General features: G+C 33.5%; 2 protein-coding genes across 2 annotated transcripts; one reads left to right on the top strand and one right to left on the bottom strand.

Annotated features, from left to right (window-relative positions):
* Positions 1-3,337: 3,337 nt before the first annotated feature.
* LOC117123482 (mRNA cap guanine-N7 methyltransferase-like) lies at positions 3,338-8,627 on the top strand. Its single transcript, XM_033269422.1, has 8 exons — positions 3,338-3,468; positions 4,055-4,319; positions 4,722-4,846; positions 5,404-5,585; positions 5,994-6,158; positions 6,774-6,891; positions 7,038-7,136; positions 7,272-8,627. Exons 1-8 carry the CDS (start codon positions 3,430-3,432, stop codon positions 7,464-7,466), a joined length of 1,188 nt encoding a protein of 395 aa, XP_033125313.1. The 5' UTR covers positions 3,338-3,429; the 3' UTR covers positions 7,467-8,627.
* LOC117123481 (sodium/hydrogen exchanger 8-like) lies at positions 8,059-19,368 on the bottom strand. The gene is made up of 15 exons (XM_033269420.1): positions 18,987-19,368; positions 18,474-18,625; positions 17,924-18,063; positions 16,865-16,948; positions 16,260-16,361; positions 15,838-16,016; positions 15,241-15,379; positions 13,716-13,821; positions 12,737-12,853; positions 12,074-12,156; positions 11,851-11,962; positions 10,905-11,047; positions 10,617-10,682; positions 10,121-10,264; positions 8,059-9,908 (listed from the first exon to the last, which is right to left on the bottom strand). The coding sequence occupies exons 1-15, from the start codon at positions 19,202-19,204 to the stop codon at positions 9,807-9,809; spliced, it is 1,887 nt and encodes a 628-aa protein (XP_033125311.1). The 5' UTR covers positions 19,205-19,368; the 3' UTR covers positions 8,059-9,806.
* Between the last annotated feature and the right edge of the window lie 61 nt (positions 19,369-19,429).

Genomic DNA, 19,429 nt, shown 5'->3' with positions numbered 1-19,429 from the left:
GTAAGTTATCTGAAAGGGCACTAAAACATGATGTACGTGGTCAAAACACAATTTACAATATCATCAACAGACAGAAATTAAAATGCTCTATATCAACTATGTCGGATCTTTTTATTCCTATGGAGAATCATTTCCCCAGAGCTATTCACTTGAAACAAAAACATCTAATCATGCTTCAAAAGTTATCACTTGTAAAAAATTTAAAAGGATTGTGAAATGGAACACGATATGTTTCAAGTACTGAAGCCCATGAAGTCTAAATTTGAGAATCTAGAATACTTGATATACAATTTTTGCATTAAATTATTTAAACATTCTATGTCCTTTTGTTCTGTCTGGTTCTTATTTTTTTTATTGTTTGCTTTATTGAATAAAGAAGGATAGGCAGCTATTATTGTTTGAGCTTCCTTCAGCCCATTCCCCATCTGGGTAATTTTAAGCTATTAATAATAATGTTAGACTTAGCTTTTCTTGCCAACAAGGTCTCTAAGCACTTCACATTTTTACCTCGGCCACTGGATAAAGCACATATGGTACATATACCGTACTCAGGTCCTTGGGGAAAATTCCATAATGTTGCAGCTGTAATCAGTGCATTTTGTGTTTGAACCTACCAAGTACCCACTTGTTCTCCTGGGTGAAGAGAGACAACAACCATAGGTAAAGTGAATTGCCCAAGGACACAAGCAAATTGCGCAGCAACAGACTGAACCCCCGACCTCAAGTTTGAGAAGCACAACCACAACCGCTGCGCCAAACCGCTTCTACAACACGACTCCACTCAATTGACATCCACTGACCTCAACTATTTGCTGGTAGTGCTCATGTTTCACTTGCACCCACGGTACAAGCAACTAGAAAAATCGCTAGGAAAAAAGTGCACGGAATCGTAATTGCTGAATAATTGTATTGGTTATATATAAAGATTTGGTCAAAGCCTAATTTTGACAAAATGTACTAGGAAATCAGCTGTTCTTTTCCAAAATGTGTGGACGGATTAATAGGCCAAATTTTTGCGCGGATGATATATTCCCCATTCAGGCCTTACTATACAGTCTGGGCTAGAACTAGCTGCCCTGAGCACTAATGCCAATTCATACTGTAGATTATCTACGTGTATAAAAGCATTGCATCATATAATCGTAATATAATTCACGCTGTTGCCAACAAAACGACAATCAACAGTAGCGGCCAAGTGTTACTACTGTCACATGGCAATTCAATAGCTTGTCAGGTACTTTGACCAAAAAGAGCATGGGCAATTGAAGGCAACTGGCAATAGGAGCACTCATGTCGCGTGACTCACTAGTTGCTGGCCAATTGCCAACGGTCAGCTGAAGTAAGCAAAGAGTTGAGCTGAGATGCATGGATGATGACATAAGCTTAGCTTAAGTGACCAGGCAGGCTTTTACAATAAAAATGTCACACTTCGAATTGTCACTCAATATAAAAAAATTCCCAAAAAATAGCAATGAACTGAATGAATTATTGATTGAAACATTATTTTCTTTCCATAAAATTAGTTTTTCTTCAGTTGCCTTGATGGGCCATTTGACACGGAAAAAAGTTGAAAAATGAAATAACATTTTGACAAAAGGGGTTCATATTCTGAATATTTTATTCCACATTGCTTTTCTTTCATTTTTATCAAAAACAATGATTAAGTATCAACAGTCGAAAAATTCTCCCATATTATTATTATTGAGATCAAATTAGAATACCCTCTCATGATCTACTAATAGGCTAGTATTCGACAATATAATTTTTTTTCTGAGATTAATATAATTAATATTACTATTCTCTCATGTGAAGGGTCTACCTAAAATAGTTAAAGGTCGGGGAAGGCCTACAGAAACAGTCACAGTATCCAACAACAGGTTGGCCCTAACTAGACAGGCCAGTGTACCAGCAAGCCAAACCGGGGGCCGGGCCTAGCTAGGTATACGGCCCCTACCCTACATACAGTACAGGCCCTAGACAAACATTATTAGCATGCCTAATTACTAGTTAGTAATAACATTAGTGATTGAGTAATAACAAGTTTATTACAATTATAAGTCGTTTAAATGGAATAAAATACACATCCTGACATACTCACCGCTAAATAATAATGTACTTGAGTGACTGTACAAAGATAGAACAGACTTCTTGCCTGACACTGGGTTGTTGTTGTGAACTAAAAACAAGAGAAGCCCACGCTTAGCTGCGCAGAGACAGCTGGAGACCGTGGGATCTTTCATTATCAAAATAATGTCACTTAATTAAATAGTAAATTTTTTTTAAAAATTATAATATTTAAAACATTATTTAAAGATCAAATATGAAGGTAGAAAGTGTTACTAAAATGCTTATGATATTTCTCCACATAATAATTGATAAAATATTTTAAATGGAGTGAGAATGTTTTTACCTGCAATATAATCGGACAAACCATTCCAAAAAAGGAACTATGAAAACAGAGAGAATTTTATTATTCTCCAGGGGTCATGATTTGAAGTTTTAATGTTTTCTTTTTAATTATGAAGTTTTTTATTTTGTCTTAGGGATAGCAACAGCGTGGTGCTTTACAAAACCTCCTTAGATGATAAGTGAGATAATACTGTACTATATAATAATAAACTGATGGATTTTTAAGCACTAAAAACAATCAATTAAAAGAGGAAAATAATTTTTCTGAATTCAAAAGACAAATTCTGAAATTACTTATAAAAATACTAACTGGTTAAACGAAAAGAAAGTATTTCAGAAATGTAAATAATACAAAATAATAACAGATATTTACAGGTACTAATTTAAAATTTATCAAAGCCTGGCACTAAGTGAAGAAAATCTATTGATCCAATACTTTTCCCTCTGCTCAATTTATTTGTGGTATATAATTGGACAAGTTGCGGTAGGGGTAAAAGAAAAACAGTCGGGGGAGAGGTGAAATTTCTTCCCATTTTCCCCTGCTGGGCCTCTCCTGAGCTTACTTGATGTAGGACTTACACCGTAATTCAGGGGTAGTGGTAAATAAATGAATCACTGATAAAAAATCTCTGAAAATTACAGAGAAACTGTGTATCATGATTTTATATATCTTTCGTACAGTATTTTCATTTTTTATCCAGGGGAAAATGCAGTTACAAAAATGCTGCTATTCGACAGACTTGGCAAAATAGATATATTGTTCTTACCATCATTATTGTAGATTAGTCGAATTTCTAAAAGTAAGAGTAGTTGATGAAAATTTGTGGTAATGTTCGAATACTTCAAGATACGGTTTCACTTATTTGTTGACGCGATTTGTTTAGCTGACGCAAATTGACTTAAGCGGACGCTTATTGCAAGGCGAAGCAATTACTCTTTGTTTTGGAAAACATTAGAAACTACTGTACTTGTGTTGAGTGTTTCTATTTCTCTTTCTTTTTTTGCTACCATTCTTAAACCATGCAATCCCAATCGGCCGATGAAAATGGTGAGAACAAAGTAAGTAAATTTAAATATCTGAAGTGAAATTCATATTCAGTATAAGCTAGGACGTCTTTTAATCAGATTAGCTAGGCTAGCTAGGGACCGGGGAGGCAAGGTGGAGCAAGAGAGGCACACTCCTCTTTCTTGCACACCCAGCCACTGAGCCAGGGACCTAGCGAGGCCTAAGCAGGGTTGTCCCTTACACTAGGCATATAAGCGCCATGAATAAGCACTGAATGGTGGACACCGGCGCTATAGAATTCCCCAGAATTATTGTTGATATGCAAGTGTAGTGTCAGTGATTTTTATCAATCAGATCAATCAGCCTATTCCATCCCATAATACTAAAAATTGAGGTCAGACACTCACTGCATGCGCCGACGGTAGTTGTCCGACACGATTCTACGGAGAACGCAAAGCCACTACACGCACATAAGGGATTTTGAGTGACACTCCATCCATACTGCCACCGATAATCAGCAGACGGGCTAACGCTCTCAGGGAGCATGGAGTTGGGATCGTTGCCCGACAGTCGTACGATGCAGTGAGTACGTTGCTTTACAGATCAGAATAATTACCTCCACTGATTTACCTATTGCAGGATGATGCTTCTGGACATGGCAGTACCGTTGCGAAACATTACAATGAACTTCAGGAATGTGGTCTTAAAGCTAGAGGGCAGAGTCGCATATTTTTCATGCGTAATTTCAATAACTGGACAAAGAGTATGAGCATTGGGGATACGTTGACTAAAATAAGGCAAGGAGACTGGAAGAAAAAAATATCTGTTCTTGACTTGTGCTGTGGCAAGGGTGGAGACCTCCTAAAATGGAAGAAGGGACAGATAAATCATTTAATTTGTGTGGGTGAGTGTAATTGATATTGCTTGACTTATCATGACTGCCGATTAACGCTGTTCAGATTCAGACAGAAAGATGAGGATTCCAACTAATTTGTATTAATTTGTGGCGTTTGTCATTTAAAAAAAAAAAATCAAATTGTAATTTTTTATATGTATTAATATTAAGGGATATGCTTTTAGTATGGTAATGTAAGGTATTTACTTACTATTAATACTTTTTATTTGACAAAAAACAAAGTTTGTTGCACAAGAAAAACCAAACCAAAACATGTTACTTGTATCATAATATTTCTAATTCACAGTAGCAATTATTTTATTGTTATGCATTTATTAAAATAATATAGTATAACTTTTTGTGTATATGCAAACTATACTGTTGATATTAAAGTTTTTTTTATTTTGTTAGATATTGCGGGTGTATCTGTTGAACAAGCCAAATCACGCTATCAGGAAATGAAGCAAAAAGCACAAAATGATCGATACCATCAGAATGTATTTAGTGCTGAGTTCTACACTGCAGATTGTTCAAAAGTGAGTGCTTTGTATTTCATTAAGCTGTCTTCATTCATCCTGTACCCAACTTTTGGAGTTACCTAGAGCCTAGTTTCCATAAAATCCCTGCACACTATCGCAGATAGCTATTGGTGATGCTGATTGGCCGGTCGGGGCAGTTCTAATAATTTATGTGCAATGAAATGCTTTCTCCTAGTGCTGACACTTAGCAATTAACAAAGCAAACTGGAGGATATTTCATGGTTATGTTTCTTTTTGTTTATGTTAAGTGCATAGAGGCAACTTTCTTGTGTTATGTTATATAAGTACTTATTATTATTATTCTTATTAATATTATTATTATTATTATTATTAAATTATTATTATTATTATTATTATTATTATTATTATTATTATCTAAGCATGGCCAGCTAAGAATGAACATCATGTGCTTTGAACTTCTGAAAACAAGTTCAATAACCAGAATGGAAATCAGACAAATTTTCTGTGTGAAAACAGATTTTCATAATCATTTTATTAAATTTATTATATGTAACAATCGTCTGATAAATTATATTGTTCTTTTGAATTTGTAGACACGGATCTGTGAACTATATGAAGACCCAGACACCTACTTTGATTTGTGCAGTTGCCAGTTTTCATTCCATTACTCATTTGAGAGCCTGTCACAAGCAAGAATGATGCTGAGAAACGCTTGTGAACGACTCAAACCGGGTGGTTATTTCATTGGAACAACACCAAATGCTAATGAACTAGTGTAAGAAATACCAGCATTATTTTTTGGTGTAAAGGGGAAAGTGGCATATCTAGGGATATTAACATGAGTTACACATCTAGATGTGTATAAGAGACAGATGGGAAAGTGAGGGAAGGTAACAGGATAAATAAGGTGATATTGAATGATTTTTAACGACTTGAATTTCTATTGGTGTTTGATGGATAACAGTTTTTTTTCTGAATAGGATTACCTCCTCTCCAACAACAACTCTCCTCAATTCACCAACGGAAGGAGATTTAATATAATACTGTTAAATCTTTTTAATGGAAAGCGGTTGGTTATTATTATTATTATTATTATTATTATTATTATTATTATTATTATTATTATTATTATTATTATTATTATTATTATTATATTATTGATAGATCTCTTTGTTATTCACAGAAAAAGGTTACAAGAGAGCGAAGGTGTTAGCTTTGGTAATGAAGTCTACAGAATTACTTTTGAAAATAAAGATTCTTTCCCACTGTTTGGCTGCAAGTATGACTTTCATCTTGATGGTGTTGTGGACTGCCCAGAATTCCTTGTTTACATGCCTTTAATGCAAGAGTAAGTATAGGACGGAATATGTTCATTCGGTCTAACAAAATTTGAGTTGCCCAAGCCTGAACAGCCATGTACAAAATACAAAATCCCATTGATTAGTATGGAACTGGAAAGGTCATTCTTGGATTTTTAGATAGTAATAACAGGAAAAAGCTCCCTCCCCTTTGCAATGTTATGACAGGAAGGCCTAATCCAAATCTGGAAAAGGTAGTTACAATTGTAAATTAATCCTGTTATCAACAAATATTACCAATAAAATCTGGTTTCCATAAAATCGCTACACTGTTGTTGCAACAGTCTGTACGATCCCTGATGCAATCAGGAAGGCTCCCTGATTTGAATGACCAATCGCAGAAAGCTTTCGGTGATAGCATGTAGCAATCTTTTATGGAAACCAGGCTTTATCCACACTACAAACATTAAACTGACCTAGGGAGCCATAATCAAACAATTTGACTGGGATAGGTAGCCTCAAATCATAAGAACAAATGTGCTTTTATAAAATGAAGGTGTTTATAAAGGGTGTTGTGTTCATCCTTTGAAAAATTCATCTTTATTGGGATATTGTGTGTATGTCTTCAGGTTTGTAAATGCATTTATACTTCGTTTTTGCAATAGAATGGCCAAAGAATTTGATATGGAGTTGGTTTGTCATAAAACATTTAAGGAGTATTTTGATGAATATAGTTCAACCAAAGAGGGCGCTTCACTTTTGCAAAAGATGAAAGCTTTACAGGTAGGTACATCTCGTCATATTTTGCATTTATTTTCCATCTTGTATTTAAGTCTACTTCCATTATCAACCAAGATTTATTTACCTTCAGATTTGATTGGTATATTTGAGAAAACCAACAGATTTAATTTTTTTTTTTATATTGGCAGCATATTTCACTTGAGAATTCTGATGAGTACCAAGGCAAAAGTGAATTTCATCACGTTGAGGAGAAATATTCTTCAGTTGAAAACAAACGTTCTCATATTGTGAGTATAAATTCATGAATTTTCACAAGAAATCAATATTTGCTAGTTCAGTGGGCCGTCGTGGTTCTACATGATCGTCCCCTCTATTGCATTCTTGAGTACACATTAATTTCAATATTTATCACTAAAATTTAGGGAACACTTTCAAAGTCTGAGTGGGAAGCTACAAGCCTTTACTGTGTTTACATATACAAGAAGTCGACTGGTACATCAGCAGCACAAGAAGATACAGGCTCTGAACATGAACAACAGGAAGACAGAGATGATGAAGATTTAACAACAAATCAACTTGATGTAGAACCTTCACCATCCAAAAAAAGAAAGCTTTAACATCTTTTTTAAATTGAATATTTTTTAAATGAATCATGGAAAGCCTATCAAATGGATAGTAAATTGTTGGTGCAACAAAAGGAAATTTTCTTTTATACTTTTGGAAGAGACGTTGAAATCATACAACTTTTAAAGAACAGGGATTATTTCTCAGTGGCAGATCCAGGAAGGGAATCAATACCACTATGGTTGGGGCTGAAATAAGAAAATTATGATTATGGCACTCTCAGACATTCGAATATAATTTACTTTTTTCTCAGGTTTTATGAACCTGGGCCCCCTCTTGAATCTGCCACTGATGACCATTTCAGTATCTCTCTCAACAGTACAATGTACTATAAAAAAGACTGTTTTATATTTTGGACATTTCTTTGTTACTGAGGCTTTTGTTTATTAGTAAGCAAGTTGTAATTATTATTATTATTGACAAATTTGTCGAAGAGGAGACTTGTACCTTGTTTCGCAGCCGTGACTTACAGTTGTACATTTGTAAAGGATTAGTGCACATTCTGTTCCCCACCTTTAGAACAATGCTACGTTTGGCACTCCGGAAATAACCATTAAGTGTACCAGAAAAGAAACATTAGATATATTTCAAACCACAGTCAATCTTTATTGCACCTAGTAGAAAATAAAATTACATCATTTACATGATTGAATTACCAGGGATAAATTCAGATAGGGAGGCAGAGTGGGGCTAGTAGCCACCGAAAATAAATAAAAGAAAGAGAAAAATAGGTGCACGGAATTGAAATTCCATGTATAGTGTCTATGATCAACATTTCTGAACAGTAATCTCAAGCACCACCTTGTGCTTTGCATGTCGTATGGCCCCACCCAGATTTTTAACATTGATTAAACTTGTATTACCATGATGATATATAATACTATATCACCATGATACAAATGTTGATTAAAATCACATTAATGTGACATTTCTAGGACCATGAGGTTATAATATTGTATTATACTTCTATTGTTAATATTAATTTATTATTAAACCATTCACACTAATTATTTAAATGTGTTATTTGCACTACTATACCAGTACGAAGGTGGTCAAATTAGGTACTAATACATACATGTTACTACTGCATTTGTACTTGGATGTTGCTTTATAAAACATTTGCTGTCCAGGATAATAAATAACAAAAGCCTCTAGTATTTGTCTTAAAGTATGTCTTCAAAAAATGTTTAAATACTTTTCCATTGTCTCCTTTCCCGACACAGCATCCACACTATAAAATATTGAGCTAGCACCTTTGTACTTATAAGCAGTAATCTCTCTGTTGTGCATTCAGGAACTCAACTGCAACATAAGCATTTTACTTTATCCATAAAATATCGTATCGCCAAACATTTTCCTAATACAGTACATACACGTATTGTCTATATACAAAAATCTCGCACTTGGAATGTATTTTGTAGTGGTTCATTATCTGGTGGGTTGGAACCAATCCCAAATCTTACTAGGGCACAGTAATACATCCTACCTATATAAAGATATATATATGTGAAGATTACCCTCCTACAATATACTCTACTTTGCACAGTAATTAATACCCCCTTAACTCTCATATATATGGGTAGATTAATGAACTTCATCAAATTCCAAGTACTATGGGGGATTTTATAAACCCCATGCAACTCCCAAGTATACAGGTACATTAATAAACCCCCACCCACATAAAAATATTAATATATATTTTTATTTAATAAATACAGTATTACTATTTCCTATTATATTCATTTAATAAATACAGTATTAATATTTCCTATTTTATATCAGTGTCTACAAGTATACTTCCAAACATCTATTTCAACAATCGTTTCCAAAACTCCTTCAGTTATGTATATTTCTACATAATATATCACACATAAAGAAAAGGGCTTCTATGTGAAAATCACATTAATACCCAGTCATTGGAAATATAAAAACATTGTCTCTAGAACACAAATTCTTAAATTAACCGCAGTAAATCCTATCAAACAAGGACTTCAGTGATAGCTTTATATGCCAAATATTTAGCACCAAACCACTTCTACATTCAAACTTACTTCTTAACCTCTGTTCACATTGGATTAATTTTGACAAATTAATAAGGGTAACTTTACCTTGTTCAAATTGTACTCCTGTTCGCACAGGAATTTAAATACGCAGTAGCTTTTGCCAAGCCACACCTGATAGCACTCTGATCTTAATGAAATAGCACTATAGAAATGATGTTATGTATATATAATTATATATATGTATTAGGTGCCTTGCACATGCTACACAAGCAACCAGTGTTGCTTTTGAACCCTCAATGGCAATCGCTGTGTCAACTGTTCTTTAATAAGTTATGATATCTCTTCCTCATCAGTTTCTGATGTACGTCCTTGTAGCTGAGAGTACCATCTATTTGTAAGCCTTTTCATTTCCATTTGGCCGTGATGCAGTTCCTGAATAAAAACAAACGTTAGGAATTAATATCTTTCACCCCTACATATGATTCTTCTAGGCTAAAGGTATGTCCAGATTATCAAATTGTCTTATTTAGTCATAATGCGCTATATATGGTCATGATGTGATGTCATCATGACAATATTTAAGTATATCACATGGTTTTGTGAAATAAAATTACAGGGCTTCACACATTACATAGACAAATTACCTCATGTGTAAATCGTCTTGTAAAGAAGGGGATGAAATACTTGGTGTCCCATCGCACAAAGCCTCTCTGGTTTGGCTTCACATAATTCACTTCATACTCCTCTTCTGTTAACTCTGATAGGTGATCTGCATCAACTGCACTCCCCTGTAAAATTAAATGTTAAGACTTGGCAAACAAGTACAATATAATCAACTTAATCTTTTATATCAATGTGGATACATAGAGCCTAGAGGCATAGCACCCTCTACAATATGGAATCAGCTCTCTTAATATACTCAATCACTACCTAATTTCAACAAAAGTGGCTTGCTGATATCAAAACTTGTTTCCTATAACATGAAAGTTGCATTAGATAGGCCAAATTAGAATATGGTCAATTTATATAATATTCTTTTAGCAGTGGTTCGGGGCCCTGGGTAATTCTTTGTTGGTTTGGGGCCTGTACAGTATATGCATTGATATGGGAATGTGAAGTATTTATATATTTTGTACCTACCATTTCTTCTGTTTTACTGAACTTCACATGTTTCTTGGGTTTTTGACTTTCATCCGATTCCAGTAACTGTTAAAAAGTGCAAAAAATAACAAGTTTATGATGTCACATTAAACTAGTTGTTAAAAAATAATTGGTATTATTTCACCAATTAATAACAAATTGGGTAAGTTTTTAGCATTTTTATATTGTTCTTAAATCATTCCAATTCATTTTTATGCAATAACAATTAACATAAATAAATCAAACCATCTGAGCATATATATTTAGTATATATTTTATGGTTCTTACCTTTAGTAATGGCATGGTCGAACCACCTAAGATGATTACGGTGAACAGCACAATAACAAGAGTTGTAGTGACAATGACATGATGTGCCTCATCTTCAAATTCCAAGTGAAGACTTAATGCATAAGCAATAGCACCTCTCAAACCTATCAAAAAACATTTTTAATTTTCACGATTTTTAAATTTCATTACATTAAAAAATGCATACTTAATGGTAAAAGGTCACAAAGGTCACAATCAAGTAACTACCTATGACCCCCCCAAAGCTACTGAAAAAGAAACAGATTTTTGTAATTCTCATGTTTTCTCGTTTTTGGACAAAATTACGATTGTTTTCTCAGATGATATTTGAGGCATGTCGTGGCGTAATGTCTAGTATTGAGTAAATGAGCTATAAAATATGAGAATTCAAAATATTGCCTAAAAATCAAAAATTGTTTTTCACTATAGATCAATAGGTTAATGTCTTATTAATCATGTCCTAAAGTATTGGTTCTGGAAGTGGTTAACAAATTGTTTATTTAACATTATTTTGAGAGTTCATTCTATTAAACAATGTATGCACAAATAACTTTGAAAGGCAATACTCAAAATCATGTTTATCTTGACTCTAAGAGTACTGTACTTTCATTTCCCAATAACTTAGGCTTGAAATGTCCAATTTGAATGAATGACCCCTCATTTTAAAGATCACATACTCAGGTATGTGAAAATACCAACAACTTGAAATTCAATTTTTGCTCCAACTTAGCCATTTTGCTACAACATGCCTCATTTTATAGAAAACATATGAACAGAGTTCCTGTGTAATTGATGTTATTTCATTCTGCCTACAACCCTACCACAATGCTGTATACAATATTACTAAATGAAGGTATTAGTCATTCACTTCAGCCCTACAAGCAAACATATTTGATCATAAACAAATTTCAATATCAAGGAAACCTACCACTGAACCACATGATAAACTGCATTTTGCGGTTAATTTTGTGTTCTCTGAAGTAATTGACAATAAAGGAGAGTGGGAAAATGTTCAGTGCTCTGGCTATCAAACACAAAAACTGTAAAGGAAAAAAGTTCAAATTTAAAATGTTGAGAAACACTAGGAATAAACTTTGTTTGCTAGGTTATTGGTTTACGTAAAGCAAAATCATAAAGAAATAACAACTTACCAAACTCCAAATAACAAGTGCTGCTTCAAACTTATGATTAAAACTAAATATTGCAAGACCAAGATAAGCAAACACACAGGTTTCTAAAATGAAATCATAGCAGTTGAGTTATTAAATACTAAAATAATACATGAAATGAACTTGGTAAAACTATATTATAATTCTAACGAACTGTATACTACCAACTTAAATGCATTTACAAGACTGGATTCCTATAATACTATCACCGCCATATCAACATAGGCATGTCTCATGTAGTTTTGATATTAGCATCCATGTTGGGGTGCTTTTAGATTAGAAGCGTTCATGTAAATGCTGTATTATTAGCATCCATGTTGGAGCGCTTTCAGGTTATTAGCATCTACGTTGGGGGATTTTCAGATTAGTAGCATTGATTTAAATGCTGTATTATTCGCATCCATGTTGGGGTGCTTTTGAGGTCATTAGCATCTATATTCTTTGATGTTATTACAAATCTGTCCACTCCATCAAGTTTGTTGTTAACGATACCTATAGTTGTTGTTATGGATCTCATCAATTATAGATATATCACAAAAACTTTATAGTGTGGGCAGACCATTTACACTAGTTATAACTGTAATGACAGCAAGACAAATAAATAGAAGAGCTGAACAATTTTTCTTTTAGATATTGTGAACTTACCACCAACAAAGGCCATTGTCCTGAATGTATGCTGAACTGTGATCTGGGTGATGGGGGACAAATTGTAATGAGTGTAATGGGACATGGTAATACCAGCAAACAGGATTGACATTATCCCTAAAGATAAAAAAAAAAAACAAGACAAACTATCAATTATTTATTTAATTTTATTTCTTTAGGCACATGGCCAAGGAATACCAATAGCAACTTAATCACCGTCCTATTAGATACGTGGCAATCCCTTCATATGACAAACATATAAACATAATGCTCTTCATAAACTCATAATGAGTCTTATTATTGACCTCCAGCTTGGAAAGTATGGTTAGTTACAATAAACAATAGCAAATATTTATACTTAGTAAACAAAACAACATGTGGACTGGCTTAATTTTGGAACCTCTTAGGCATGCATGCTTAGTACATACAAAAGAATAATGCAAGTGGAACACATAAATGTGAACAGAAAGTAAATAACAAAACAATCGAGCATATGGACATGAATCAGTTTCTGAATAGCTTTGCATAAATAACATCATGGTCTTGTAGATATAGCATATTCCTATGGCGTATAGCATAATACCACATAATCTGGCTGTAATTCCAAAATAAGTCTAGAACTCAAATTTGAACTAAGTCCATGCTGGAGAGCATACAAAATGCAATGTTAATTATGGTTTGCTTGATATTTCTTGGGTCCACACTTACAACTTTTCTATAATCCATTTATAGCAATATTGTACAATTTTGTTTAAATTATTCTTGAAAGTAATCCAAAATAATTGTTATTGAACAATAACATTTCAGCTGGTATCTTGGTTAGTCTAAAAGCAATGGTAAGGTACAGTAACAAAGAAATTTGGCTTATCTCCAAAAATAAATCTAAATTATTTATGATACACAATGCTGTCAGCCTTTCTAGTCTTCTTTTGTTTTTATCAGGAATAGATAAAGGATCATGATTTTGAGTGTAAATTACCTGACAATTTGATTCCTTCTGCAAATCCATACGGTAAATATGAAAACATCAACAGCATTGCCAGTTCCAGAGACGGTGTCTTCCTCAGGTCAATATGTTTCAAGATGTACTCAAATTAAAGAAAGCAACAAACTTGTCACATAGACACTTTCATCATTGATTTTGTTCACACTAATAAACAACTTATTAAGCATTAAAAATATTTGTTGCCCAAACACAACTGACCAAAAACTAGATAATCTAGGGTTAGGGGGTTTACATGACAGAGCAGTACATGTATAATGGTAAAGTGGGTCACATTCCAAGCTTTAATATTAAATGTGATACACTGACCATATATTGTAGGCTATGTGGTTAACCATTTAACAAACCAAAAAAAAATTAGTGATAGGCCTATTGAATATGCCAGTGGCTAACGGCACTGCCGCAGTGCGAAAAAAAGCTGATGTTTTTTGTCGGAACTGCCGCGGTGCGATAAAGCTGCTGTTTTCTACTGGCACTGCCGGAGTGCGAAAAAGCTGCTGTTTTCTATCTGCACTGCCACTGTGTGAAAAAGCTGTTGTTTTCTAATGGCATTGCCGCAGTGCGAAAAAAAATGCTTTTCGGTATTCAACATGGAGCACTGTACACAAAACATCGGCTTTTGATGCATATTGTTTTGATGTAATGTAGTCTGTAAAAAAAACTGCACTAAAACCGCAATATATTAAGTAGTAAAAAATTTTCAGTTTTGTCTGCAAAACCATGGTATTTTGTGTCTAATATAATCCCTATAATTAAAGACCAGCACTCAACAGGTGTCCCAAGTTGGAAGAATCTACATCTGGGAAATCTGTTAAATGAGTTTTTTTAAGAAATCTAAATATATATTTTGCTGTGCATGGTGATAACCATTATGATTGCACTAAATTCTGGGAGACATCTGGTAATACAATAGTAAAAACTTGTAAAAGCATGAATTTGCGGGAGATGGTTTATTTTGTGAGATTCTTGCTTGCTTGTGGGAGGCCTTCCTGCAGATTTCTAAGAGACTCTATTCTAAGACTCTGCTGGAGACTGGGACTCCTGGCCCCTAATGCCATCTATCGATCAAAACATCCATTTTGATTAACTAAACAGCAGCTTCCAACTGTGACAGTGCCGGTAGAAAACTGCAGTTTTGCTGGCACTGCGGCAGTGCCGATAAAAATAGGATCTTTTTGCGCACTGCGGCAATGTCAATAGAAAATAACAGCTTTTTCACACTGTGGCAGTGCCAATAGAAATCAGCAACTTTTTTGCACTGAGGAAATGGAGATAGAAGACAGTACCTTTTTCGTTCTGTGGCTGTGCCGATAGCAAACAGCAGATTTTTTTCGCACTGCGGCAGTGCAGATAGTCTCAGCCATTGAATATACTCATTCATCTATCCACACATCTATCCATCATTCCATACATTGATGCATCAATCTAGTCATCTATCAGTCCATCTATATGTACATTACATGATCATTGTAAATTATATGTGTAATTGAATAAAGGATATGAGAGCACTGAGCAGGCCAAAGCCGATTCCAGTTAAGGCAGACGTGATGAACATAAAGAAGAAATACATAACGCCGTTGAAAAATGCTTCCGCTGAGCTGATATCGGCCATCTCAGGGGAATTCAACCTCATTACTGTGCTGGAAAAAATATAGATGTAAACGAATAAATAAAACTTGTTGTGAAAATAAAATACAATGATTATAATGAGAACATTAGTAATAGTAAAATAGCAATAATTAAAATTAAATAATAATAAAACATATTTATGATAATTATAATGAAAAAGTAAAATTATAATAATCAGTATTTTTATAACTTGTTGGAAGCAAATGGTTGTTATTCATTCATTAATTGATTGTACTCGAGCAGTTGAGTACAGTTCGCAATCCAATGTGAGATCACCTTAAAGTGTGGGGGGTCTGAGGGCGAGAGTTTCGGTTGATTGCATTGGATGATACATTGAATTGGAGGGATCTTCAGTTGGAAGATAAACTGTATCTGAATTTACTGGTTAAAATGCTTCTGCCATGTGTCATCCTGCTTGCCTCAAGTGAAGGAGTTTATATTTAAATAATCAAAATTTAACTGAACTTACTTGCTCATAACAATGGAAACTGCATCATTAAGTATGCTCTCTCCAAACACCATCATGTTAAGCAAGGGCTGGGCATCAAGGGCTGAGAAAATAGCCAATGTTGCCACTGGATCTACAGCTGATATCAATGAACCAAATGCCAGACTCTCTACCAAGCTAAGTTCATAAGCAACACCAGCCTAAATAATTATAAAACAAAAGATAACATTAATTTAATGATAATGAGTTATCTATTGAAAATATGTTAATATTGGCACACTCATATTTAAGTCTATGATCTGTAATTTTAATTTCATGAGTATAATCAGTCCATTACAATAATCAAATGTACATATATTTTTATTATTTTCCTTTGTTAGATTTCACACTACATATGTTTAATTTGAACACCACCAATTTTAGTAAAGTTTAATTTTACTTACTTGTCCAAGAAGATATACTCCTCCTCCAATGACCATTGCTGATATGAAAGTTCCAAAAACAGCAAAGACAAGAATCGAGCCAAGGTTTTGAAAAAAATTGCCCTGAAAGTGCAAGTTATTTAAAATTCACAGATCAGTAAGGATGATTAGATCATAATCATGATGATGATGATAATGATGATTGATAATTATGGTGGTGGTGATGATAATCCTGATTTCTTCAGTAATCAGTAAGGTATGTCCACACTAAATTTTGTGAGGCAAATATGTGTGATCTGCCCATATATGGGTGTGATATGAAATCATAATGCCCGTATATGTACAAACCACACAGGTGTTTATTGCATAAAACTTTATATATGCACAGATCTTATCAGATCTACTGAGATTTCAGAACTAATTCAGGAGTAAATTTATTATGATGATACTGATTATGATGATTATTGATTAGAATATTTAGTCTTATCTAAATATGTGTGGTAATTTGTTAATTGTAGCTACTGTATATTCTGATTTTAAATATTTAATAACAGTTTCATAGAGAAGAAATTAATTTAGATTGATGCTATAATGAATGTACTGTCAGTCACTCATAAATTCCTTACCTTATGTAATGAGTAACCAGATTCAAATATAATAGGTGGCAATAAAACTAAAAAGAATGTGGTTGGATCTAAAGTCTCTTCTTTCTGTGAAAATATTAATTGTATAATAAATACTAATTTATTTTCATTATTAAATCATTATCATCATCCTAATTATTATTTGTTATTACTGTATTAAGTTAATTTACAGCTTTTAAACAATTTTTGTTTCCGATGTTTGCATAATTGTTATTCACATATATTTATAATAGCCCTTGTCAATATACCTCATAAAATATTTGCTTGAATAAATAAATAATAAGTAGAACATAAACCCCAAAGGACTTCAATGCAAACTATTGTTCATGCGCTTTTTATTATCATTAATATTATTATAATATATTCAAAATTTTACAGAGCAGTATAAAAATACCAACTTAAAACTGGTACATTCATTCATTTAAAAAATAGACAACCAATTTAAATTCAAGGATATTCAGTAATTGTTCATAATTGCTATTTTTGTAATAAAAATGTTAACATCTGTTGCCAATAATACAACGAAAATTCAATCAATATTTATTTATTCTACTATGTACAACATAATGAAGCAAAAATAGTAAGCAAAAGGTGGATCCATGAAATTGAAATACAGGGACTGAGACCCCCAGAAAGTCAATAGGGAGCTTTATATTGCATGACGACGGTAGAACGTAGAACACAATGACTTCACTAAAAGTCATCTGCGGATGCAAGAACGTCAAGATTCTAGGACATAATTTGGCCAAATCTAGGTATACAGAGAACATAGCACACCCAGTAAAATGGTTACGCATAAATTATTCCGTCCTAGATGGCTGGAAATGGCACTCTCTGACTGATAATTTGAATATGATTTTCCTTTTCCCCATTTTTTTAAAATCATAAAATATTTAGTTGAATACATATATGATATTAAGTAACTAAAAAAATAAAAATAATCTTTAAAAATAATAAAATAAATAAATAATTAACGAAAGAAAAAAAACTAAGTAATTATTTTAGGTTTGATGCTGCATGTCATACGTAAGAAGAACTAACCGTCCAATCAGTGAGGTTCTGGTTGTTCAGGATCATTAGCAGTAACCCAATGACTGCTCCAAGGAAGATCACTGCCACACTCTCAGGTAAATAATGAAACTGATGCTTAATGAGTGTATGCACAAGAAGGATTGAAATTCCTGGAACAGGAAAGACAAGTGTATGAATTCTCGAAAAATTAATAACAATTATTAACTTATGGAAGACACACCTCAACTCAAAATAACTGGTGAATAAGTATCGGGTTATCTTATATAATCAGTATTGTATTGAGAGATCATCAATATAAATATAAAAGGAAGTGGTTATTCTTCCGACTTGCCGTAGCGCATTATTTTTTTATCCACTTTATTCCAGTAATAAATTGCCACTAACAGGTAAAATGAAACGTAAATATATAATTTAAAAATACAATAAAAACATTAAAATATGAAAAACAACTAGACAAATGAACGGATTAAGATAAAAAATTATTCATCATGTAAAAAAAAAAACCTGTTATGACCAACATTAAATATGCTAGGCTATCTTCACAAGAACTTGCACTCACCAACAACAATAAGGATGAAAAATATAGTCATGCTGGATGATGTCTCCTCATCAGCCGATCCTTCTGCAGGTAACAGATTGTCATGTTCAGGAATTGGCGGTGTGGTTGGTTTACTTTTGTTCATGGATGGATTTAATGTTGATAACTTAACACTGAAACAAAATTTAATTTTTTTTAAAAACTAAAATCATGAAACAACACTGGTATGGAATTTGAAGGGAATCTGTTGTCATCAATAGTATGCAATTCAAATTAAATTTAACTAATTAGATAATAACGTTTTAGATAAAACAAAAGGTGTAAAGTATATCTCTAGGCCTAGGCTAGACCTGGTGTAAACATTAAATAAATAAATGTTTGTTGTAATTATTATACTGTAGTAATTAAAAATACCTAAAATACCAAAGTAACTAGGTTACTCTACCTAGAGTCCTATGCCTCAGTCCTGGCCAGGCTTGCCTTTATTTATCTATTATTGTGTACTAATATTAAGGAGGCACTATCTAATCTTACCTATTATTGTGAAACACAGAATCGTTATTCGTTGGTAGGTTCAGCATCGAAATACCTGCGTCACTGCCCGAAGTACTAACAGTTGAATGTAAACTTTTCCTAGGCCCACTAGGCGTCGAGGCATCTACGCACAAAGGGCCACGTACCACCACCAGTGGGCTGAGGCCTAACAACGCCCACAGACAGATATACGAAAACACAGTTGACAGTGAACCCATTTTGTACTTTAGTACAATACTTAAAATAGAAGATAATTAGTAATCAATCATATTATATGACCAAATACAGTTGGACATAGAAAGAATTGAAGCACCAAAACAAACACCACTCTGCCTTGCTATCCCCGATCTCACACATTCGCAACATTTGTAAACATGAGAAGCGCCCGCTACCGTCCAAATACTAAAAGACTTCTGATCATCCACTCGTCCTGGTCTCGTGTT

The sequence above is a fragment of the Anneissia japonica genome, unplaced genomic scaffold, assembly GCF_011630105.1.
Source record: "Anneissia japonica isolate Jap-2015-1 unplaced genomic scaffold, ASM1163010v1 scaffold287717_len1600092_cov198, whole genome shotgun sequence".
NCBI lineage: Eukaryota > Metazoa > Echinodermata > Crinoidea > Comatulida > Comatulidae > Anneissia > Anneissia japonica.
Note: the sequence above shows the minus strand (reverse complement) of the source record. Positions and strands in the feature narration are given on the sequence as shown.